Genomic DNA, 26188 nt, shown 5'->3' on the forward strand with positions numbered 1-26188 from the left:
CTGCAGAAGCTGGTGACTGAGTTTGGTAAAGTGTGTGAAAGAAGAAAGTTAAGAGTAAATGTGAATAAGAGCAAGGTTATTAGGTACAGCAGGGTTGAGGGTCAAGTCAATTGGGAGGTAAGTTTGAATGGAGAAAAACTGGAGGAAGTAAAGTGTTTTAGATATCTGGGAGTGGATCTGGCAGCGGATGGAACCATGGAAGCGGAAGTGAATCATAGGGTGGGGGAGGGGGCGAAAATCCTGGGAGCCTTGAAGAATGTGTGGAAGTCGAGAACATTATCTCGGAAAGCAAAAATGGGTATGTTTGAAGGAATAGTGGTTCCAACAATGTTGTATGGTTGCGAGGCGTGGGCTATGGATAGAGTTGTGGGCAGGAGGGTGGATGTGCTGGAAATGAGATGTTTGAGGACAATTTGTGGTGTGAGGTGGTTTGATCGAGTAAGTAACGTAAGGGTAAGAGAGATGTGTGGAAATAAAAAGAGCGTGGTTGAGAGAGCAAAAGAGGGTGTTTTGAAATGGTTTGGGCACATGGAGAGAATGAGTGAGGAAAGATTGACCAAGAGGATATATGTGTCGGAGGTGGAGGGAACGAGGAGAAGTGGGAGACCAAATTGGAGGTGGAAAGATGGAGTGAAAAAGATTTTGTGTGATCGGGGCCTGAACATGCAGGAGGGTGAAAGGAGGGCAAGGAATAGAGTGAATTGGATCGATGTGGTATACCGGAGTTGACGTGCTGTCAGTGGATTGAATCAGGGCATGTGAAGCGTCTGGGGTAAACCATGGAAAGCTGTGTAGGTATGTATATTTGCGTGTGTGGACGTGTATGTATATACATGTGTATGGGGGTGGGTTGGGCCATTTCTTTTCGTCTGTTTCCTTGCGCTACCTCGCAAACGCGGAAGACAGCGACAAAGCAAAAAAAAAAAAAAATATATATATATATATATATATATATATATATATATATATATATATATATATATATATATATCATTCGCTGTACTGGTGAACAGCATGTTACGTTACAGTGTAAAGTGTCCATAACACGAATGTCACAACGCCTGTACCGTGGCCAGTGTTGTCAGCAAAGCGGGGGGGGAGGGGGGCATATGTGGTGCCTCAGCCACAATACACCTGCTCCTCTTACCACATACATTATGTTTCCTTTTCATTCTATTAACAATTGTTTTCTTTTAATGGTTTTTGTTTTGTCAGATTTTAATTTTGTACAACGTACATTGCTGCTGCAAATCTATATAAATGGTTTACTCCAGTACGGTTATAAAAAGTCTTATGTTAAAGAAAAGAATGTGGAAGAAAATGAAAGGCGGAAAAGTGGGTGGAGTAACTAAATATCATAGAGGCAGAGTCAGACGACCACATCTGTAACATTTCTCTCAGTTTCTGTTTAGAAGATCTGAGCTACGACTATTCAGCTGCGAGGAGAAGTCAAGCAAATGATATCACTATCTTTGTTAACTAACATCTGTGAGGATTTTCCTTGTCTCAGTGAGTGAATCTCATGTCCTTCAGGATATACATTATTACCAGTGTTTCCTGTATCCACAGTTCATGGGCGATATAGACATTTCCTAAGCATGCTCTCTCCTCGGGCGATGCTTCTGTCTCTACTGAAGGTAAAGCAGAGATCACTAGTGTGGGGCTGGAGGCTCATGCGCCCAGTTGGTCTTTAATTTACTGCTAACACAAAGTGAATAACGAGAAGCAAGACAGGAAAATGGGGTAAAGACTCTCTTACGCCAAATATTGCCGACCTAAGAAAGACTATTCTCTCTCTTCTGGCTAGTTGAGACCTAATAGAGTAACCTCTTTACTTAAACAATTGACCATCACGGCAAAGGTTTTTGTTAACAGAAGCAGATTTAGGAGAGTTCAACTCTCCATGGTGTCATGGGAACTCATAGATACTTATCATCACAAATGCTTTCGTGCGTGCTTTCGGTTAATGCCACGCTAACTGCCGCAGGTAACGATATGTTAAGTGCTGATCCTGTGTTAGCTGCTTGAATTGTATTACCGACAGGATTGTCTTAAGTAGAAGACTATTGTTACAGTGTTAACTCCTGTAGGGTGCTGAGCGTTGACATCGTGATAAGGACTACAGTTTAGCTTTCAATAGATAAATGTTAACCCCTAGATGTCGACTACTGATAAAACTGGTAGATGCACGCGACCTTTGATAACGCATTAACTGGCAGTTAACTGTTCTTTCAGTTAACTCTAAGGGAATAACAATTATAGTGCCGACAAGTTGAATACCAGTAATTCTGCCATATTAACTGTTCCACGTTAAGCGTCTCTGTAGCCGTGATAACTATTAGAGGATAACTGTCACTGCTGCTGTGTTAACTGTTAAAAGTTAACCCTGTTGCCTTGATAAATGCAGAAAGCTAAACTCTACTGTTGCTTTGATATCTGCTATAAGCTCCACATCACTGTTGGTCCTAAGCATCACTGTTGACGTGGGTAGCAAGGTACGTTTTGTGTGAGTGGACTCAGTTTTTCACTGGAGCAGACAGTGAAATGGTGCATTGTGACGGACAGGGTCACCTTTTTCCCGTCAGACCCGTCCGTCCGAATTGAAATCATAGTTAATTGCTGTCATTTTCGTGCGGCAGGATACAGTCATAGCAGCAGGTCAGAGCCCAGCTGACCAGACTCTCAGAGGTTCCCAAGATCCTATCTCCCGTAAGGAATGCGACTGTTAGAGGTCCCCAGGATCCTGCGAACAGTAGGGAAAGCGTCCCAGATCCTGTCAGCTGCAGGGAGACAGTCTGACTCTCAGAGGATAAAAACGAAACGATTCATCTGGTTCTTTCTGGCTCCTGTGTGTTCTTCTCCTCCTACAAGCGAAAGCTTAATAGCATCTATGATCCCCATATCCTTCGTCAATGCACTGAAAACCAGGATTTATGGATAAGAAAAAATAATTGTCTTGTCGACATGAATGTTGATTACATTTTTTGTCAGATATGTTCATCATAGGTACTAACAGTCTCCATCTGTCTTAGTGAATAAGTGTGACTGGTTTGCATTATTTTCATGTGCAACAGTCAGGTGACACTGCGCACCACTGGGATGACAGAGGCAAGAAAACAATGTCACTATCTATCCATCATCGGTCCAGAAAAGTTGCCACAAAAGATACTTTGTTGTATAAAACGTTGGTGTTCATCATTACTTCTGAGTTCTTGAAATCCACAATATCTGTTATTGCGATGTGATCATCGTCTCCTTGATCCCCTCAGCAGAGATCATCACTAACGTAACGTGTGTCATTGCCTATCTGCACTGTGCCAGGAGGGACGTCTACACACATGGAGCCTCATCTTCTGAAGTTTCTCAAGTGTCATACAGATTTTCAAGCTTCTGTGTGCTGTTTTTTACTCATCATTTTCTCATGCAGTATATTCCAATCATCTACCACTTTTATGCTAAATGACTACTCCTTTATATCATTTTTGTGTTTTTTGCTTAATTTCAAATCATGTCCTCCGTGTGCTCTGTCCATACAACTTTTGATCTGTTCTCTGTCCACATTATCATTCTTGTTTCAGAATTCAAACTCCTCTCTCTTCCATGATGCGTAAATTTAGAGATTCCAACCTTTCCCGGTAACTCAGCTTCCTTGGTTCTGGTACCATATTTGTTGCTTTGCTCTGGACCTTATCCATTAGAGCTTCGTGCCTCTTTAAGTGGCGTGACCAAACATTGGAAGTTTATTCCAATTTTAGCCTTATGTAGGACGTGAACAGAATGTTGAATAGTTCCCAATTCATGTACTTAAATGTAAGTCTGATATTCGCTGGCGGACAGTTGATATCTTTAATCATTCTACTGTGATGGGGACTCTGGCAATAGGCTGTGGACGATGTTGACTCCCATGCCTCTCTCGCACCTACATTTCTGCAGCTTGTCTCCTGCCAGATGATATTCATATCAAGGTCCTCGTTCACAGAAACTCATCTTCTCTTTAAATCTCTTTTCGTCTCTGTTCTTTCACATTTCTCATTTGCCACACAACTAAACATATACATTACATGATTACTTTTTCCAAGTGGTGTATCAGATTCCATGTTGGCATATGTGAACATAAGATGTAATAATGCAAGTGTATCAGAACCTCTTATCCTTATCCAGCCTATTCACTGACATGCTGGTAATGGTAAATTCTTGTATAAACTCTATAATATTGAATCTCCATGACTCCTTGTCACTATGAGAATCTTGATTTACCCAGTGCATCACTTTATAACTGAAATCCATCTTTAACACTACATCACAATCTCTTGTAAGCGTGTTTTACTGTCATATGTACCATCTTGATAGTGTGTGTGTGTGTGTGTGTGTGTGTGTGTGTGTGTGTGTGTGTGTGTGTGTGTGTGTGTGTGTGTGTGTGTGTGTGTGTGTGTGTGTGTGTGTGTGTGTGCTTGTTTGTGCGTAAGTGTGTTTATGGGCACTTTTTTTAAACATTGTGTCCATAAATATGTGTATATCTGCAGATCTGTGTTGCATATGCCTTTGTGCACGTACACATGTGTCTTCCTCACAACAATACACAAATATTTTGGTGCTAATACAGGATGACAGAGGCAAATTCACAGTGACACAATACAGCCCCTCCCCTCCCGCACCCGACCCAGCACCCGGCAACAGAAGGAGATTCAATCCCCCCCCCCCTTAACACACTCACACACACACACACACACACACGCACAACCCCGATGCTGCAGTTACCCCAGTAATGTGATGAACTACTATATATATATATATATATATATATATATATATATATATATATATATATATATATATATATATATATATATATATATATATATATATATATATATATATATATATATATATATATACATATATATATATATATTCCTATGAGTCCACGGGGAATATGAACACGATAAGTTCCCAAGTGCACTTTCGTGTAATAATCACATCATCAGGGGAGACACAAGAGAGAAATATAAGTCGGTTTATATACATCGAACAGACAAAGCTAGGACGCCATTTGATAAGCATTTGATTGTCCAAAACATACAACGAACGTTCATAAACTTATCATTTAACAAATTTTATCAACAGTAAAGTTATCTAATTTGTATAGACCATCACTAATATTAAGATTATAATTGTTGATAGAATTTGTAAAATGATAAGTTTATGAACGCTCGTGGACTCATAGGAATATCTTGATCACGCGCAACATTGTGATCCTTTCCAATATATATATATATATATATATTATATTTTGCTTTGTCGCTGCCTCCCGCGTTTGCGAGGTAGCGCAAGCAAACAGACGAAAGAAATGGCCCAACCCCCCCCATACACATGTATATACATACACGTCCACACATGTAGAAATACATACCCATACATCTCAATGTACACATATATATACACACACAGACACATACATATAAACACATGCACACAATTCACACTGTCTGCCTTTATTCATTCCCATCGCCACCTCGCCACAAATGGAAATAACATCCCCCTCCCCCCTCATGTGTGCGAGGCAGCGCTAGGAAAAGACAACAAAGGCCCCATTCGTTCACACTCAGTCTCTAGCTGTCATGCAATAATGCCCGAAACCACAGCTCCCTTTCCGCATCCAGGCCCCACAGAACTTTCCATGGTTTACCCCAGACGCTTCACATGCCCTGATTCAATCCATTGACAGCACGTCGACCCCGGTATACTACATCGATCCAATTCACTCTATTCCTTGCCCGCCATTCACCCTCCTGCATGTTCAGGCCCCGATCACTCAAAATCTTTTTCACTCCATCTTTCCACCTCCAATTTGGTCTCCCACTTCTCGTTCCCTCCACCTCCAACACATATATCCTCTTGGTCAATCTTTCCTCACTCATTCTCTCCATGTGCCCAAACCATTTCAAAGCACCCTCTTCTGCTCTCTCAACCACGCTCTTTTTATTTCCACACATCTCTCTTACCCTTACATTACTTACTCGATCAAACCACCTCGCACCACATATTGTCCTCAAACATCTCATTTCCAGCACATCCACCCTCCTGCGCACAACTCTATCCATAGCCCACGCCTCGCAACCATACAACATTGTTGGAACCACTATTCCTTCAAACATACCCATTTTTGCTCTCCGAGATAATGTTCTCGACTTCCACACATTCTTCAAGGCTCCCAGGATTTTCGCCCCCTCCCCCACCCTATGGTTCACTTCCGCTTCCATGGTTCCATCCGCTGCCAGATCCACTCCCAGATATCTAAAACACTTTACTTCCTCCAGTTTTTCTCCATTCAAACTTACCTCCCGATTGACTTGACCCTCAACCCTACTGTACCTAATAACCTTGCTCTTATTCACATTTACTCTTAACTTTCTTCTTTCACACACTTTACCAAACTCAGTCACCAGCTTCTGCAGTTTCTCACATGAATCAGCCACCAGCGCTGTATCATCAGCGAACAACAACTGACTCACTTCCCAAACTCTCTCATCCCCAACAGACTTCATACTTGCCCCTCTTTCCAAAACTCTTGCATTCACCTCCCTAACAACCCCATCCATAAACAAATTAAACAGATATATATATATATATATATATATAGAGAGAGAGAGAGAGAGAGAGAGAGAGAGAGAGAGAGAGAGAGAGAGAGAGAGAGAGAGAGAGAGAGAGAGAGAGAAGCTCCACGCGGCGTGACGTGGGCAACAGAGAGCCCCGGCTGTGGCCACGTGGACTGGAAGGCATAACAGTGAGTTATAAGAAAAAAAACAAGCCACAACAGGAAATGATCTGATCCCCTTAAGACTGTGCAGATCCAAGTCTTGGACGTGGACCTGATATTGGAAGTGGGAATGACTACGGAGGGAAGAGCATTCCACAACTTCCATGTACGAGGAGAGAGAGGGAGGGAGGCATCATAACGGTCAAGCCTCGTGTGGCTGGTCTCCAGGCTGAAAACTACGGGAAACAGCTGCCAGTCGCGTGCCGTGCGTCCTGGTCTTAAGGGCTGAGACACACGCAGACACCTCACTCCCACTAAGTACGTCAGGGGGATAAGAAATATTGGTTTGTGAAAGAGAATATGATATGGGCGACGATGTGAAATATTCATGGAACGATGAAGGATGGATGAGAACAGAAGAACATGGGAAAAGGGGAAGAGGAAGAAAATGTGAATATGTCTGCCTGTGTGTATGTCTGTGTGTCTGTCTGTGTGTTTGCGAAAGTGAGTATGTAAAAGTTGGCAAGTGAGTGAGAGAGGGAGAGTAAATGAATGAGAAAGTGAGTGAGAGGGAGAGTGTATGAACTAGAAGGTCAGAGAGAGAGAGAGGGAGAGAGAGAGAGAGAGAGAGAGAGAGAGAGAGAGAGAGAGAGAGAGAGAGAGAGTGGTATTCAATACGCAAGAATCATGAGATTATGAGTTCCAGAAGTTCATAACGTTATAATGAGACGGTAAGTCTAGCGGCTGGTAATGCTCCAATCCCGCTACTATGCTCCATTAATGGTCAAGACAAAGGCCTGAAGACACACGAGTGTCGGCTATAATGTAAATTATTCAGAGCCCCGGGGGCTAGTTAGTGCTAACCTAGGTCACCTTGTGTTGACTTCCTTGCTCTATAGAGAGGCACTGAAACTCACATCTTAAATAACTTACAGATATAACAAATAGAAAAAAAAAAAAAAGAGTAATCAGGTCAAGGACTCCTTTTTATATATGGAAGGTTGGAACCTGGGTCATGATGGTGTATGAAAATGAAAAATAGAAGTTAGAAGATAGGGAAACGTGGATAGCAGGACAGGAAAATATTAAGAGTCATAAACGAGATAGTTAAGGAAGGTTGATGACGGTAGAGGGAGACAAGAGGTGGAGTAAAAGGAAGAGACACGCAAGGGAGGAAGATATGAAGCAAATATAAAGAAACACACACGGAATATCGTATGATATTGTACACCGAGACATACTGACGCAGACATATGTCCACTGAAATATAAACATGTGCACTTTCATCTATAAATCATATTTAGCCAACAAACCCTCACACAACCACAAGCAAGTCCCGAGCCCCGCTCTTATACGTAACTTCATACGGTCCACGGAATACAACCAAGTTCACACGAAAATAAAAGTCGCAGTAGTAATAGCGGTAGTAGTGTTCTATGAAAATATAAACACAATGATATATAGTTATACACAAAAAATGGTATATATATATATATATATATATATATATATATATATATATATATATATATATATATATATATATATATATACATATATATATATATATCATCCCTGGGGATAGGGGATTAAGAATACTTCCCACGTATTCCCTGCGTGTCGTAGAAGGCGACTAAAACGGGAGGGAGCGGGGGGCTGGAAATCCTCCCCTCTCGTTTTTTTTTTTTAATTTTCCAAAAGAAGGAACAGAGGGGGCCAGGTGAGGATATTCCAAAAAAGGCCCAGTCCTCTGTTCTTAACGCTACCTCGCTAATGCGGGAAATGGCGAATAGTTTAAAAGAAAGAAAAAAAAAAGAATATATATATATATATATATATATATATATATATATATATATATATATATATATGAACAAAGTGCATATGAACGCTCTGCGTGAACCTGATGGGAAATGACCAGTGTAGACCCCGTTGCTCACCAACGTGAGACGAAGGGTATTCGAGTACATAGTATTAGAATAGTCGTTTCCGTATAGGGGCGATCATAGCCTAGCGGTTGCGCTCCGTCTATTGTACAGGGGTCCCGGGTTCGATCCTGGCTGTTGGAGGTTTGTATGATATATATATATATATATATATATATATATATATATATATATATATATATATATATATATATATATATATATATATATATATATATATATGTAGACTTACAATATAGAAACAATATGCCAAAGTCCGAAGAACAGGAGTACATATTAATGAATACATAAAACAAACTTACGTTAACATGCTAAAACAACAGATGTAACATAAGTGTGGATATCTGAGGAAATATGCAGGTACAAATCTACCATCTTGTCCAAGTTTACATACAAATATACGGAAGGGAATCAAGAGGTCTGATGCTATTCTCGTGTGAGTGACTCATCTATCCTGAAGTGGTCTTCATGAAGCGGAATATTCACTTACCATAGCCTGAGCAGGCTTTCTTGACGGTCAACATCTCACTACTCACGCGAGCGTTACTCACTCTGATATAGACTTATATTTCCTAGAAAAACAATGGCTGGATGATTGTCAGAACCAATTTCAACTCTTGGCGTTACATAGATTTATCGTCAGAACGTTTATGCTGGAGATAAAAGTCATGCTTTCCCATTGCTTAATTACAGCTGGCCAGATGGAAAACTATGTGGTCACTGATGGAGGGAACGAACAATCGTCTGGCTGAGGATAGGTTCTTTCACTTATTGTAGATTCTGGGATTAATATCAAAGCAATCAAACCTTCTTCCAAAGGGACTTCCACATCTCCTTTACACTTCTTTCATTGAGATATTTCAAAATAATTTTTTTCCCTTCAGCTGAGTTCAACAGTGACATTATCCAGCAATATGTACGGAGGTTTTTGTACAATCATTTTCATCCCAAAAACATCCACTAACCTTTGACAGAGAAGATATCTCAATGTATTTAACCTTGAGGCATTTTCTGGCTGAATAAATTTTTCTCTGGAAGAGATTCGAGTCTTAACTGATTTCCATCCATAATTAGAACTCGAATCCATTTTTGGGTATAGTTCTATAACTGGGATGTTCATCTTTCTTTAACAACGAAGTTCTTACTGTATGTTTGCGCCTACACAGCTGCCACGTTTCAAGAGCCATATACTACACAGCGAGAGTGTATGTGGTCTTAGACTTCCCCCTTGACAACTATGGAAGGTGTTGAAGATTATCTGGTAGGCGGATGTAGCTGCTTGGCGACTCGTCGACGGCCTTAATAACCCTGGCATTGGATAGGCCTAAAGCCCAAGGAAATAGCCAACCAACCTGCCAAGCTGTGTATATAATAGGCAGCTCTGTCTGAACTCTCAGTGTGTAGGAAGCATGTAGGAGATATACAGATAGTGCTTGATCTCAACTATCCCTTATATATATTCATAACATCTCTGTTTAATATTGATAAGTCCTGTGATGCCGAAATCATAGCAGAAGTGATCAATCCTCATTATTGATCGACATAATAATGTTCCGTATTTCCAGAACTTTCCATATACTAATGCACAATATGAGTAAATGAATACATAAAATAAGATAATTGAGATGAACCATATCTCTGGACACCATTTCTTCCCGGAAATTCATGTGCCGGGCTTACATTAGCACGAGTATGATCTACGCTGTGGTTATCAAGACACATGAAAGTGGTAGATTATGGCAGACGGAGAACCTTTATGGACTGGTGGCAGGTGAACGTAGGCCAGGTTAGCCTCACCTGATGTCGCAGGTCAGTGATGGTGAAGAGGGTCCAGGCCTCCTGGTATAGAACTGAGAAGAAACACGAAGTCTTTACTACCTTATTTCGATTGCGATTCATTTTAAAAGCCACATAGCTTTAAAGGCTTAGGAACTAAAGAATACTTATTTCAGCTATCAAACGTCTGCCCTTCTGCTACATGTGCTTCGTCACCTGTGGCCGTGTATTATACAAGCAGAATACATCTCGAGCATCACGGTCAGTGGCCATCTCGTCACTCAGGCTCACATCCTTTTCCAACCGCTGCTTCACTCACGACGCCCATCCAACACGCAAAGCTTTCATCTTTCCCCTGCCTCATCGCCCACTCGTTTCCCTCATTTCAGAGAGTTTTCCATTTGCATCTCGCCTCTCTATGTATTCCTGCAAGCTGGAAAGTTGTCTGTGTTGTATCATGTTGATAGCTTGTACTGTTTGTTCCCCCTACCACAAGAAATCCATCATATACACCTGCTCTTATTTGTATTCTGATGAGAATTTCTTCGTAGTAAGCGCAACACCGAAATACAAAGTGGGTGACCGGACATACTCTTCTTCTGGTGTCCATCATATGGTATCTGATTATCTTGCAGAAGTATTTAATCCAGAGGTTATTTGTGCTGCCTGTAAGCACTGTACCGTGAGTCTGTGTGAAGTAACCAGTTGCTTGGAAAAGCTGTGTGTGTCTGTGTGTGTGTCTGTGTGTGTCTGTGTGTGTCTGTGTGTGTGTGTGTGTGTGTGTCTGTGTGTGTGTGTGTGTGTGTGTGTGTGTGTGTGTGTGTGTGTCTGTGTGTGTGTGTGTGTGTGTGTGTGTGTGTGTGTGTGTGTGTGTGTGTGTGTGTGCGTCACAATGTGTAATACAATAGGTTCTTTTTGTCCCCATTTCTCTTGTGTATTTTTTGCTCCCTTGCAACGGTAGTTCAATTATTGCTTCTTATAGCCTTAGGAATCACAGATCCGTGATCATATTTCCAACACCACCTGACTCTCTCATACTAATCAAGGAGACGTGCTGTTTAAGTAATGAAAATGGTGAGTCCACAGAAAATGGCTGTCCACGGGAACTTGTGTCGTAATGTAAGGTTTATTTCGATGATCTGAGAACTGATCATTCGTGATTTCAACTAAAGAAGTGGAGTTCCGTGCTGTGGATAACTTGCCAGACTTCCATCAGTTAAGCCTATTTAGTTCGCGTCTACGAATTATAGGGAGAGCGTCCTTGTCTTCTTTGATGTAAGATCATGTAATTTCATAAGCAAATACACCAACCCTGGCCGACATATCTCCCCCCCCCACACACACACAGACAAGTGACGAACTTTGCAATCAGAGATCAGAGATTTTTCTGTCTTACGCAGGCGCCGAGGCTCCGTCAGCCCCGGCCAACACACCTTATGCCCAGATTCCTTGAGGTAGATGGGCCAGATAGCAACATTTGGAAACTGCCGAAGATGCGGCTATTCGATCAAAATGTAAACATGAATGTCTGCTTCAACTAGCCAATAGAGACAATGAGATACAAAAACTCAGACATGCAAGGCAAAACTGGTCAAGAAATATTCTGAATTTTTCATAATGTTAAAAATCCGTTCTTCTATACGTATTCAAGGGCTGTTTTATGAAAGGTGAGCACTGGAGAAGCACAAAATGCAGTGATCGATGAACATGATAAAATGGCCATCTTTATATCAACGGCAAACCAGTGGTGTTAAGGGAAAACATTCCCTATATCACTGCCGTAATTCACTACCTGAAATGTGATGCATTACAGAGCCAGTTGATATCAGTTTACTCTTGCGTATTGTAAATGTTATGGAATTATCGTATACATCTACAGCAAAGCTGAAACCTTCCTCAGGCAGTGTTGGCTGCGCGAGGCTCCGGGAACTTCCGAACGACCAAATCGAAATCATTGAGTGTTGGCGTCAGTGGCGACGTGTGGCACGCAACACTCAGGAAGATCGGGGCTCGCTGTCGTGAGACTGTGAGTGTTCCGAGGACTTCCCTTCCTTCCTGTACCTGACAAGTCTCGCAAGCTAGCAGCTTAGGTTCTGAGTTCTCCTCCTTTCCCCTAAAACTTGTTCCTACGTGGGAGTGGGTCTTGGATCATTGGATTCATTTATGACATTCATAAAGATGATGGTCGAACTTCCCTCGTAGAACCAGCTTCAACAGGTAGTTGATGCTTTCCGTTACCTGACTTTAAATTACCATTTTGTTAACCTTTACAGACTTTTAAAAGCTGAAGAGTGAAACGTGAGCTTCTCTTTATAATTGCAAACTTTCATTTTATCTCGTACCCGACGTCATTTACCGCCACCCCTTATTAAGCACAACACCTCCCCACTTAAGCCCCTTTGTCCACAAAGACTGGTGACTCATGACACGTAAATGGGTCAAGGTGGCGTGTGTAGTGTGACGGCTTGGGGTGGTCAATAACGCAGGCGCCCACACTCAACGCAAACAAGCTTCCATTATTGATGTATTGACATAATAATTCATGATCCAGTTAGGTAGAGAAGCGTTACTCGGTGGCGCGCATTGCACTCCTCCACAACTCTCCTCCACCCCTAACCAGGTGAACAACCTGATGTGTTTAAATCCTAGTAAAAGCTGGAAGGTTTCATTTCCTGTTTAGTATCCTGAACTACTTTTTTCTCTTCATGGAAATTGATTATCAAATGTCTTCTCAAGTATACCCGTAGGTGTCACCATTAGTTTTCTTCTGAGCAGCTAAGCCATGTCTGCTCAGGTTTCTTTCGTTCGTGTATAGAGTACCGCTTGCATACCGAGGGTGGTTCTTCCATCTGTCTTCTATCCATGATGGAGTCAAAAGTCCTTTGCCTCATTAACTCTCCTGCTATCATCTCCCTTCAACCATCCATGTCCGTCCGACGTGCTGTCGCTTCCCTCTCTCTGTTCAAGAGTTATATTTTGGCCACTGTTCTCGAGTGCTGTCTGCGTGTGTCCAAGGTCCCTGAGATCTGTACCTGCGACACGCGACTAGCTGCTTCTTCGCATATTTTCTGAGCGAAGATCAACCACACGAGGACTAACCGTTATGACACCTCTTCCTCTCCTCACGCCAAAAAGCTGTGGAAATCTCTTATTCTCTCATCTTTCCCTTTATCATAACCTTTCCACTTTCAAAGGTCGAATCTACAACACCAAATGAGACTGAATCAATCTCGGTCTATGTTGTCATTTTACATTTCCAGTGAGGAGTACTTTTGCCTGTGTTATGTCTACAGAAAAAGATCGGAAATCTAATTTTAGATGATCATATGGATAATACATTGGCCTGGCTTCAGTTAGACTTAGATGATTTGAACCACGTTTTTCTTCGTTCATTTTCAAACTTTTGAACTCGCGGTCAATCATTGTCCGAGTGTAGTTTGTCCTGGGTAGCGTGGGAAAGCAAACATGCAGCCTTCTTCGTTATGTGTAAACTGGTCAGTTACATGTGAAAACGTTCAGACTTTGTTCATTGGAAAACTTTTGAATACCTTTCCCTGAAAAAATTGATGTTATCATTTGAAAAAAAAGAAGTTTAATAGAAGATTTGATTCACTAGTTAAAATTGTTGACGGTAAGATTATAAAGCAGAGAACTTCTTTACTTTCCCATCTCCATCTGTCTGGATAAGGAATCTGAGTTCCTATACGAGACATATGGGACAAGTCGTGAATGTCTGATAAGTAGCAATTCTACCTAACTCTATTCTAACCGGCTGAGAAAGCTGTAGGAAGGAGTAATTGCCTGATGCACTCAGACTCCCCGATCTCATTACTCTCTTCAACGTAATCAAGAACTGGTCGCAGCTTATTCACAGCCCTAGATGAAACTTGGGTCTTTATTAAAGGGAGTTTAACACGCGTCTTTGTCAGCTTTATTCGAGAGTTAACCTTCTGCCTGTCTAGTCTTCACTTCCATGGTAACTAACGTCGGTCAGGATCCAATTACAAACTCACTTTACTCACAGTTTCTATGGCTGAAAATCCAGTTAATTCGAAGACACATTTCAGCCATAATTGTGTCTAATGACTCGTCGTCATTGACCTCTACGCTGTAAGTGTATCATCATATAATCATTTCTTGATGGCTTATTAACCCCTTGCCTGTAGTGAATCCGCGGAAGCAATTAACCCCAAATGAGAATTAAATCTCTGAGTCGAACCCTACCGGACAGTTAACTGCTGGTGTAGGTTAACCTCCACAGTTAACCCCCCTTAAATTAACCATTATATGCTATCATTATTCCTTACCCGATGTTAACCCTGACAGTTAGAATCGCTTGAGTATCGTTACCCAGAAACATGGTCCACCTCTGTCCTCTGCTCTGATTCGCCAATGAGAAAACGACCTTCTCTTCTCGCCCTCCCTTACACTCAGTCACACCAGGTGAGGAGGTTGCATATGTACTCACACACGAGTATGTACAGGGACTAGTTGTATGAACATTAGGCTGAAAGAAAGAAGTGCACAGGTATAATGTTCGCCCATGTTACACCATGCTTGGATGTGTTCAATTAGCACAGCTGTACACTGACGAATACCTACTGTATCTTTATGAACACACACACACACACACACACACACACATACACACACACACACACACACACACACACACACACACACACGTTCAGCGTTCGTGTGGTGGATCGATACTCCACTGTTCTGGACAAAGGCAACCACTACAGCGGAACAAGAGCGTCAGGGGGGGGGTTGCTCTTTGGGTGATGACTACGATCTCCGTGGTTGTTGCTACTCGCTGCACGGAGCGCGGACTACGAAGGAGTGTGGATTACGGGATTCGATCATGGGTGAGGGGAAGGGGAATGTTTCCCAGCAAAGGGATGGGAATCAGAGATTTGGACTAAGGTGAGGATGAAGTTAAGAAAGGTAGGGTTACGTCAAGGGATGGTAAGGGTTAAGAGATTCGCTCCGTGCGAGTTTTTAAGGGAGGGGCCAGGGAAGTGCTCCGTTCATATATGTTCATGGGGTAAGTACTGCGTACATGCATTCCTGGGTGAGGAAAGTGCTCCGTACATGTATTCATGGGTGATATGTGCTCCGATCGTATGTTCATGGATGAGTGAAGTACTCCGTACATGTATCATGCATGAGGAAAGTGCTCCGTTCAGATACCTAGGGTGAGATAGGATGCAGTGAATGCGGCCTTTCTTAGTCTCTTCCTATCGCTACCTCTCTAACGCGGAAAACAGCCATTAAAGATGACGACAGAAAAAAGATATTAATATAAACAAATTGCATTATATGTATCTACATATATATATATATATATATATATATATATATATATATATATATATATATATATATATTTTATAATAATCGCCATTTCCCACGTTAGTGAGGTAGCGTTAAGAATAGAGGACTGAGCCTTTGAGGGAATATCCTCACTTGGCCCGCTTACCTACGTTTTGTAGAAGGCGACTAAAAGGGGAGGGAGCGGAGGCTGGAAATCCTCCCCTCCCGTTTTTTTAATTTTCCAAAATAAGGAACAGGTAAGGGGGCCAAGTGAAGATATTCCCTCTGATGCTCAGTCCTCTGTTCTTAACGCTACCTCGCTAACGCAGGAAATGGCCCATATATGAGTTTGTTGAGTATTCTTGGGAAATCATATGGGAGGGTATTGATTGAGAGGGTAAAGGTATGTACAGAACATCAGATTGGGAAAGTGCAGTGTAGTTTCAGAAGTGGTAGAGGATGTGTGGATCAGGAGTTTGCTTTGAGGAATGTATGTGAGAAATACTTAAAAAACAGGTGGATTTGTATGTAGCATTTATGGATCTGGAGAATGCATATGATAGGGTGGACAGAGATGCTTTGTGGAAGGTTTTAAGAGTATATGGTGTGGGAGGTAAGTTGCTAGATGCAGTGAAAGGTTTTACCAAGGACGTAAGGCATGTGTTCGAGTAGGAAGAGAGGAAAGTGAATGGTTCCTAGTGAATGTCGGTTTGCGGCAGGGGTGCGTCATGTCTCCATGGTTGTTTAATTTGTTTATGGATGGGGTGGTTAGGGAGGATGCAAGAGTTTTGGAGAAAAGGGCAAGTATGCAGTCTGTTCTGGATGAGAGAGCTTGGGAAGTGAGTCAGCTGTTGTTCGCCGATGATACAGCGATGGTGGCTGATTCGGGTGAGAAACTGCAGAAGCTGGTGACTGAGTTTGGTAAAGTGTGTGAAAGAAGAAAGCTGAGAGTAAATGTGTATACGATCAAGGTTATTATGTTCAGTAGGGTTGAGGGACAAGTCAACTGGGAGGTGAGTTTGAATAGAAAAAACTGGAGGAACTGAAGTGTTTTAGATATCTGGGAGTGGACTTAGCAGCGGATGGAACCATGGAAGCGGAAGTGAGTCACAAAGTAGAATAGGGAGCAAAAGTTCTGGGAGCGATGAAGAATGTGTGGAAGGCGAGAGCATTATCACGGAGAGAAAAAATGGGTATGTTTAAAGGAGCAGTGATTCTGACAATGTTATATGGTTGCAAGGCATGGGCTATAGATAGAGTTCTGCGGAGGATGGTGGATGTGTTGGAAATGAAATGTTTGAGGACAATATGTGGTGTGAGGTAGTTTGATCGAGTAAGTAATGAAAGGGTAAGAGAGATGTGTGGTAATAAAAAGAGTGTGGTTGAGAGCAGAAGAGGGTGTGTTGAAATGGTTTGGACATATGGAGAGAATGAGTGAGGAAAAATTGACAAAGAGGATATATGTGTCAGAGGTGGAGGGAAGAAGGAGAAGCGGGAGACCAAATAGGAGGGGGAAGGATGGAGTGAAAAAGATTTTGAGCGATCGGGGCCTGAACATAAATGATATGATATGATAGAGTTGATAGAGATGCTCTGTGGAAGGTATGAAGAATATATGGTGTGGGAGGCAAATTGTTAGAAGCAGTGAAATGTTTTTATCGAGGATGTAAGGCATGTGTACGTGTAGGAAGAGAGGAAAGTGATTGGTTCTCAGTGAATGTAGGTTTGCGGCAGGGGTGTGTGATGTCTCCATGGTTGTTTAATTTGTTTATGGATGGGGTTGTTAGGGAGGTAAATGCAAGAGTTTTGGAAAGAGGGCCAACTATGAAGTCTGTTGGGGATGAGAGAGCTTGGGAAGTGAGTCAGTTGTTGTTCGCTGATGATACAGCGCTGGTGGCTGATTCATGTGAGAAACTGCAGAAGCTGGTGACTGAGTTTGGTAAAGTGTGTGAAAGAAGAAAGTTAAGAGTAAATGTGAATAAGAGCAAGGTTATTAGGTACAGTAGGGTTGAGGGTCAAGTCAATTGGGAGGTAAGTTTGAATGGAGAAAAACTGGAGGAAGTGAAGTGTTTTAGATATCTGGGAGTGGATCTGACAGCTGATGGAACCATGGAAGCGGAAGTGGATCATAGGGTGGGGGAGGGGGCGAAAATCCTGGGAGCCTTGAAGAATGTGTGGAAGTCAAGAACATTATCTCGGAAAGCAAAAATGGGTATGTTTGAAGGAATAGTGGTTCCAACAATGTTGTATGGTTGCGAAGCGTGGGCTATGGATAGAGTTATGCGCAGGAGGATGAATGTGCTGGAAATGAGATGTTTGAGGACAATGTGTGGTGTGAGGTGGTTTGATCGAGTAAGTAACGTAAGGGTAAGAGAGATGTGTGGAAATAAAAAGAGCGTGGTTGAGAGAGCAGAAGAGGGTGTTTTGAAATGGTTTGGGTACATGGAGAGAATGAGTGAGGAAAGATTGACCAAGAGGATATATGTGTCGGAGGTGGAGGGAACGAGGAGAAGTGGGAGACCAAATTGGAGGTGGAAAGATGGAGTGAAAAAGATTTTGTGTGATCGGGGCCTGAACATGCAGGAGGGTGAAAGGAGGGCAAGGAATAGAGTGAATTGGATCGATGTGGTATACCGGGGCTGATGTGCTGTCAGTGGATTGAATCAGGGCATGTGAAGCGTCTGGGGTAAACCATTGAAAGCTGTGTAGGTATGTATATTTGCGTGTGTGGACGTATGTATATACATGTGTATGGGGGGTGGGTTGGGCCATTTCTTTCGTCTGTTTCCTTGCGCTACCTCGCAAACGCGGGAGACAGCGACAAAGCAAAAAAAAATATATATATATATATATATACAATCTCTCCATCCATTAATCTCCCTCCCATATCATCGACAACATACGGTGACAGGCAGGCCCCGCAGGATGCAGAGGTAGGCGAGGTTCAAGGTGGCCCGCTAGGACTCAAGTGTAAAAGGTAGGGGGGGTGTAGGGGTGATCAGCCCATATATCCCTTGTGCTATATCTACAGGGCTCGAAAATGCAATTTCCTTACTTCACACTCGTACCGCCCCTCACCAGCCTCACCTTACATCATTGCCGCTCCTCACCAGCCTCACCCTACATCATTGCCGCCCTTTACCAGCCTTATCTCACACCTATAACACGCCTCACCAGCCTCTCCTCACACCTGCGCCTTTCCTCACAATCCTCTCCCCACATCTGTACTGCTTCTCACAAGCCTTGCCTCATACCCGTTGCAGCCCCTTACCAGCCTCTCCTCATACCTGTGACACCCCTAGCTAGCCTCTCCTCACACCTTTGCTACCTTAACCAATGTCTCATCTCCTATCTTACTTCGATACATGCCTCTCTATCTGGCCATACACTTTTTCCATATGCCCCTCTCCCTAATCTACCTCTCTAATTACTACCCAACTCCCTCATCCACCGCTCTGTGTTCCTGCCCACCCACCTCACTTATCCCTATATATGCCAGCCTAGCCCTCTCATCCACCTTTTTATAGACCTGCTGAGCACCCTCACCCACCCATCTACATACTAGCCTCGCCTCCGCAACCACCTGTATCACCTCTATGCTTCACACATGCCTCAAGTTTCACAACTCACCTGCTCTCACAGTGTCCTCAACCCACAGCCTGCCTGAAGATACATCATTGCCCGATTTCACAGGTGCCCATAGCACACAATACTCCGTCCTACAGTAGTCTTGCGCCTTACTTACACTACCACACCCCCGCTCGGTACTACACCCCATTTCCGCTCCAAGACATTCCACCCAGCCTGAACCTCATCCTACATCTGCGCTGCCCACTATTCACTCCCATATCAGCCACGCCTCACAATTTCCTTGAGCGCTCCTGCGCCACTTCGCATCGTCCCTACCCTCGCGTCGCACCTGTTCCCCCCGACACCTTCACCTCTTCCTGTGAAGTCTAGGGTGAGTTGCAGCCCATCTATTCCACTTATTTCCTTAACATCTTTACTCATACTTGTACAGACTCGCGCTTACCTTACCCTCCCGCTAAACATATCTACACACATATCATGCTCGTAATTTCTGTCCATTCAGGAAACTTTAACCATCCCGTTATCCTAATCCATTCTACCCGTCCATCTGCATAACAAACGACCTGTACTGTACTGTGAAGGTTGTTGAAATCTAGTTCACCAGTATACCAGTCCTCAACACCTACTGTACCTAGAAGCGTCATCGCATAATTCACACTGAGCCCGCCCGATGGGGGCCACCGTTGAGAGCGTTGAAGTAAGTAGCCCAACGCTGGTTGCCGCGCCCAAGGAGTGGGGAGTCGTTGAGGGTAATCATCCACGCCAGGAGCACGTGTTCTCCACGCCATGACGGCTCCAGGAAATCTGGCTCAGACATTAGCTCTTCACGCTTCTGGGTCTTTAGTGGAATATCCCATGCTGGAGTCGGTGGCCTTTTTCCAACCTCTTTTGTTAAGTTTTTTTTCGTCTTTTTTTATGCGTGTGTATGGACGTCCTTGTGGACTACGATGGTCGACTAAATTGTATGAGCTTGTTTATTGTGGATTTCATGACAAAAGAGGAAGACACGAGTAGTTGAAGGTTCCGTGTGTCCAGAGGCATAACTCATGGAGGAACCACGGTGGCGCTCAAAATGTCCGGCGGCCTGTGACGTCTTGAGATTCACTGAAGTCACCGCCTCGCTTACTTCTACGCCGCTTCAGCCTAACTCAGCTTAGGAAGCAGGAAGGGCCTTCAGGTCCATTGGCGCATCGTGTGCTTCGTACATTAGCTCATCTCACATTCATAAGTATCCAGTTATTCCTTGGTGTATTTGTTTTACAAATCATTTATCATCTCTTGATTAAATATCGATTTACTCCGTAAAACCAGATTGATACTTTTTTATGAATTGTAAATCTAACGAAGCACGCTTTCATAAGAGGTAATACTCAACAAATACCAATCATTTTCATTGGGTAATTTTGGATATATGAAAATACAGCTTTCGGTACATCACCAATCGGAGACGCTGTCTGTAAGCGTACATACGCGAAGCGTGTATAAATACATGTCGGGAGATTACCATACATATTCATGAGCAGTGCCATGATGTCGTTTTTGTATTCACACACCTGCTGTATAGGAAGGAGTTTGCGTGTCTGAAATGTGTTTGTGCATGATAAACAACCCTGAGAAACTATGTACAGGTGAGCCTGTAATAGGAGCATAATCCTGTAGGTGTTTGCATGCCTTTGGCCTGAGTGCACCTACACACGCCACTATTCCGTTAGGTACATTTGAACGCTTTCCTGTTTGTCAGTGTCAGTGTCTCTCTCTGTGACAACGAGTGGGTAATGTATGTGCGGTTTATCTTAGGACATTAACGCATGATATTCTTTTGCGCATATGTGAGCGCGCACGTGTAATTGCGTGTGTTCATATGGAAAAGAATTTGGTGAACCTGTCCTTGTATATGTTAAAGTGCGGACAGGTATGCAATGTGTTGATGCGGTGGTCGTGTCTGTGCTTATACATTTGTATGAATATGTGTGCGTACCTTTGTATATCTGTCTATTGTAACTGAACATCTGTAATCATCTTTCTGTGCTGATCAAGGAGGGAGTTTTACAGTCGTGGGGCCCCCATCTCTTCAACATTCAGCACTATCAGACAACTTTTAAAACTCCTGTGTATTGTTTACGGTAACAGTAACATGATTCAATTCTAATCATTCGTCTGTTACTCTATACTTTGAAAGTCTTTCTTTATATCTTTTCTAACAAATGACTTTCGTGATTTTTTTTATGTTTTCTGATTGTTCTATCCTTGCAACTTCCGAAGAAGAGCTGTTTGCTGTCTACATGATCAAACTGGTTCATAAACTTAAAGATTGTGGTCAGGTCACCCCTAACTCTCCCCTTCAGTGCCTGACAAATTTACGGCTTCTAATGTTTCGTTTTAACTTGTGTTCTCTTTACTCTGTTTCCCCATTTGTTGACTTCCTTTAGACCTTCTTTATGAATTCTTTAGGCCTTTCTTAGTGCAGTGACCAAATTTGCACGCTTTAGTTAAGGCCTAATGTAGGATGCAAACAGCTATCCTGAATATTTCTATCCTGAATACTTCTTCATCCATATACTTGATACTATTCTGATATTTGCCAACAGACAGTTTGTTTCCTATACTATACTCCTACTGTGGGAATCTGTTCTCATATGTGTATATGTATTGCATGAATTTCCTCTATTCTCTATGTTTTCCTGTCTATGTCAGCATTTCGTATATACAATTATATTTGTGTAATTACCTATTTATACAGCATGGGGAGAATGATGCACTCCTGGGGTCGTCCCAGGTCTAGAACTCTCTTTACCTATGACTCGGATCTGCCATCAGGTAGGACTAGAGCGTAGCGCCTTCTTGTAGGAAAGCTTGTTAAAGATAAAGAGCCGAGCGAGTTAGTACATGTTATCGAGTTCTCTGTGTAAGATAGAGAGAGTAAGCGTGTGTGGACTTACGTGTGTGTGAGGCACAAAGAATCATATCAACCTGGGTCAGGGAAGGGATTTTGACAGCCACACTACTGCTGGTTCGCTCATTGCGCCGCCCGTCATTCACCTTTCCTATACCATAGCGGTTGTACCTCTCCGTAAGTGCTCGTGTGTGTGTGTGTGTGTGTGTGTGTGTGTGTGTGTGTGTGTGTGCGGACAGTGACACCAGCAGAGGGGCAGGTAAGGGGCCGACCATTAGAACGGGCGACGATGCGTTGTCCATCCTCCCCTCCTCTCCACACTCATCACCACCCCGACGGCTAGTGCCAGCCCGTCCTGCCAGCACTTGTCACACGCTGCTGCCTACCTCCACTCACACGCCCTTCAGTTTGTAAAAATCACCCTCTATCCATCATAGTGACAGGTCTCGTTGTAGGGTTTATATACCTACAATCACGTAGCTGGGATGGAGTATCGGCAAAGTTACAAGCTCTTGTTAGACATGATCAATATAGTGACAAATATCATCACAGACCATGTACGAAGACCATCTTCAACGTAGCGCAGGTGGGCATCATTAACGTCTATCAAAGAGGAGTCAAGTAACGAGGACTGACCGCGCTTCCAGGATTACCACACCCTATTTTTTTTTTCTTTACGTTGGAAGTTCCTCCACTCAGACAAAAGACCACATCAAGGCCGGGCCTTAATTGAAATATAGAAAAGTTCATGAAAGGGAAAAAGAAGAAACGAGGAAAGGCACTTACGAATTCTGGAGGAAGTGAAGAATCTGTCTTTTAAACAGTGTCAGGTCATAGTTATTAGGAAAAACATAAGAGGATAATTAGTTCCAAAGCTTTGAAGTGTAGGGAAAATATCAGATATCAAAACGGCCCACCCTTGTTATTTTCTCATGTGCTCTGACTGATAGCTCTTAAGCCTGGCTATGTTAGAACAGTTTTGACGAGGTTTTAGATTATCAAATCGACGGTTTTGATAACAATTTAATAGTCATTTAATAGTCACAGGTAATACAGACTTGATCGGATGAGCACTGTGTGCGTGTACCTACAACTCTCTCTCTCTCTCTCTCTCTCTCTCTCTCTCTCTCTCTCTCTCTCTCTCTCTCTCTCTCTCTCTCTCTCTCTCTCTCTCTCACTTTGTATCATGATGTCCCTGGACTTGTGTACCTGAATTTTTGCTAAATACACTTTAATTGCCCCAGCTTGTTAATACTGTAACAACAACCCGACATTTCCATAAAGGACTTCCTTCTTCACTCTCAAACAAACACGTTCCACTCATCATTATTTATCTCACAAATTCTATGTAATATACAATAAAACATAATGACATATATAGAATAAGGATTACGGGACTGCATATAACCTTTATATCAGGCGTATATGTATATATGTTATAAGTATATGTATGAATTATATCATGCGTGTAGGTATGTATGATTTCTCGTCCCAGGGATCGCGCCAAGATATTTTTCTATATTGCCTATTCGTTCAGACCGTAACTCTGTGATCGTATGTGTTAGCTGTTCATCTACAGCTTAAGAGTTCATACCAAACTCACTCTCTCGTCGACAAGTAAACAAGCCGCCAGTGTTGGTAATATATGTAACATCATCTTTTGCTGTAAATGAAATGCTCGTGTGTGTGTGTGTGTGTGTAACGTAGACAACAGTTACGTATATGTTGCTGTCCATAGATCAGGGGGATATACTATTTTGGGAAGTACCTCATAACGCCAGTGTGGTTGTCATGTTGTCCTTTGTTACACTCAAATGATAATGGTGAATTTAACTTTTCCATACATCATACTTCGGACTCTCTCTCTCTCTCTCTCTCTCTCTCTCTCTCTCTCTCTCTCTCTCTCTCTCTCTCTCTCTCTCTGTAGCTCTTACACTCTCTAGAACAACACCAAGAAGACAGTGCAACGACGGTTTTGCGACAACTGGACCTTTGTCGCAGATGGAAGTCCTTGAAATGGAGTCTGTTTTTGGTGTTAGATGGACGAATCTGTTTGCAGCGAACTCATGTGACGGCTTTTAGAAGCCTCAAGAGTTAACAGCATGGCGACGCGACTTCATATTTCATGGCAAGTTCACAGTGAAGGATGACCCTCGAGACGTACCTTTAACCGAGTCTTCATCTTCAGCGTTGTCTTGGAGGCCTCTGCTCTATCGTCCTTTCCTCTCACTTCTAACTTGGCTTATCGCTGTATTCCTCTCATGAAGGACGGTTTATCGGGTAGCACTACTATTCACAAACTAAGCTCTACCATCTAAGAATTCTGCCAATAGACTTTGCCAAGCGTCAGCACATCCTCGACGGCGCGCTCGATTCGAACGCTGGCGGGGTTCTGAGCTCTTCCCGGCTGCGCCCCAGGGCAGGACTGGCGAAGCTGCCGGCGGGCCTTTCACTTGTTGTCACCGCTCGCGCGCTTCCCCCGTCGTTGTCATGGTTACGGCTCCGCCAATCCCAGCCACCCGACACGACGCTTCTACCAATAGCAGTGCTCCGAATCCAGCCAATGAGCGACAGCTCCACGCCATAGGTGGAGAGAGAGGGGGAGAGATAAGGTGAGCGCAAAATATGGCAGATAAAATGCTTCACTTTACTAGGTGGTGTGCTGATTTACCAACCAAGTCCATTATTCCGGCTGAAAGCTCCACCCCCGTCTGGGAAAGATCCTGATCTCTGGTGCATAAACTCTCGTCCTGCGACCTTATATGACGCTCCCTTGGACCGTCACAAGGATCATCCCCGACGACAACATAAGACCAGCTCTCTCTCTCTACCACTACTACCAACACCAATACATTCCTAGCCATCTGACTGATACTTGATTCTACGCATGTTAAAGGTTGAGCCAGCTTTAGCTCCCGGCGGGTCTTGCTACGTGCACTACGGAAGTTTGTAATCTATATTACCGTTAACGTTAATTATAACAGGCAACAAGTGTTTAAACATCCCTCGCCCCTTGCCCTATATATATATATATATATATATATATATATATATATATATATATATATATATATATATATATATATATATATATTATCTTTTTTTATTTTTTTATTTGCTTTGTCGCTGTCTCCCGCGTAAGCGAGGTAGCGCAAGGAAACAGACGAAAGAATGGCCCAACCCACCCACATACACATGTATATACATACACGTCCACACACGCATATATACATACCTATACATCTCAACGTATACATGTATATACACACAGACATATACATATATACACGTGTACATAATTCATACTGTATGCCTTTATTCCCTCCCATCGCCACCTCGCCATACAGAAATAACAACCCCCTCCGCCCTTATGTGTGCAAGGTAGCGCTAGGAAAAGACAACAACGGCCCCATTCGTTCACACTCAGTCTCTAGCTGTCATGCAATAATGCCCGAAACCACAGCTCCCTTTCCACATCCAGACTCCACAGAACTTTCCATGGTTTACCCCAGACGCTTCACATTCCCTGGTTCAATCCATTGACAGCACGTCGACCCCGGTATGCCACATCGTTCCAATTCACTCTATTCCTTGCACGCCTTTCATCCTCCTGCATGTTCAGGCCCCGATCACTCAAAATCTTTCTCACTCCATCTTTCCACCTCGCATCCATATATATATATATATATATATATATATATATATATATATATATATATATATATATATATATATATATATATATATATATATATATATATATATATATATATATATTCATCTATTTATTATACTTAACCGGCGCATCTCGCGTTACCAAGGTAGCGCAAGGACACAGACGAGGAGTGGCCCAACCCACCCGCATATACATAAACGTCCACACACGCACATATACATACATATACTTTT

The 26188-nt window shown here is 42.8% G+C and overlaps 1 protein-coding gene across 10 annotated transcripts in view; it reads right to left on the reverse strand.

Annotated features, from left to right (window-relative positions):
- LOC139752836 (uncharacterized) overlaps positions 1-24710 on the reverse strand; it is a 141542-nt gene extending 116832 nt beyond the window's left edge. For 6 of the 10 annotated variants that reach the window (XM_071668788.1, XM_071668789.1, XM_071668785.1 and 3 more), the window contains exon 1: positions 24444-24709. In XM_071668788.1, the coding sequence (XP_071524889.1) occupies positions 24444-24461 (18 nt within the window). In that variant the 5' untranslated portion in view covers positions 24462-24709. Of the gene's footprint in view, positions 1-24443 lie in introns of all 10 variants that reach the window. The other 4 variants (XM_071668780.1, XM_071668784.1, XM_071668783.1 and 1 more) reach the window with 1 other exon arrangement.
- Positions 24711-26188: the final 1478 nt, after the last annotated feature.

Source organism: Panulirus ornatus, chromosome 13, assembly GCF_036320965.1.
Source record: "Panulirus ornatus isolate Po-2019 chromosome 13, ASM3632096v1, whole genome shotgun sequence".
In the NCBI taxonomy this organism is placed as follows: Eukaryota; Metazoa; Arthropoda; class Malacostraca; order Decapoda; family Palinuridae; genus Panulirus; species Panulirus ornatus.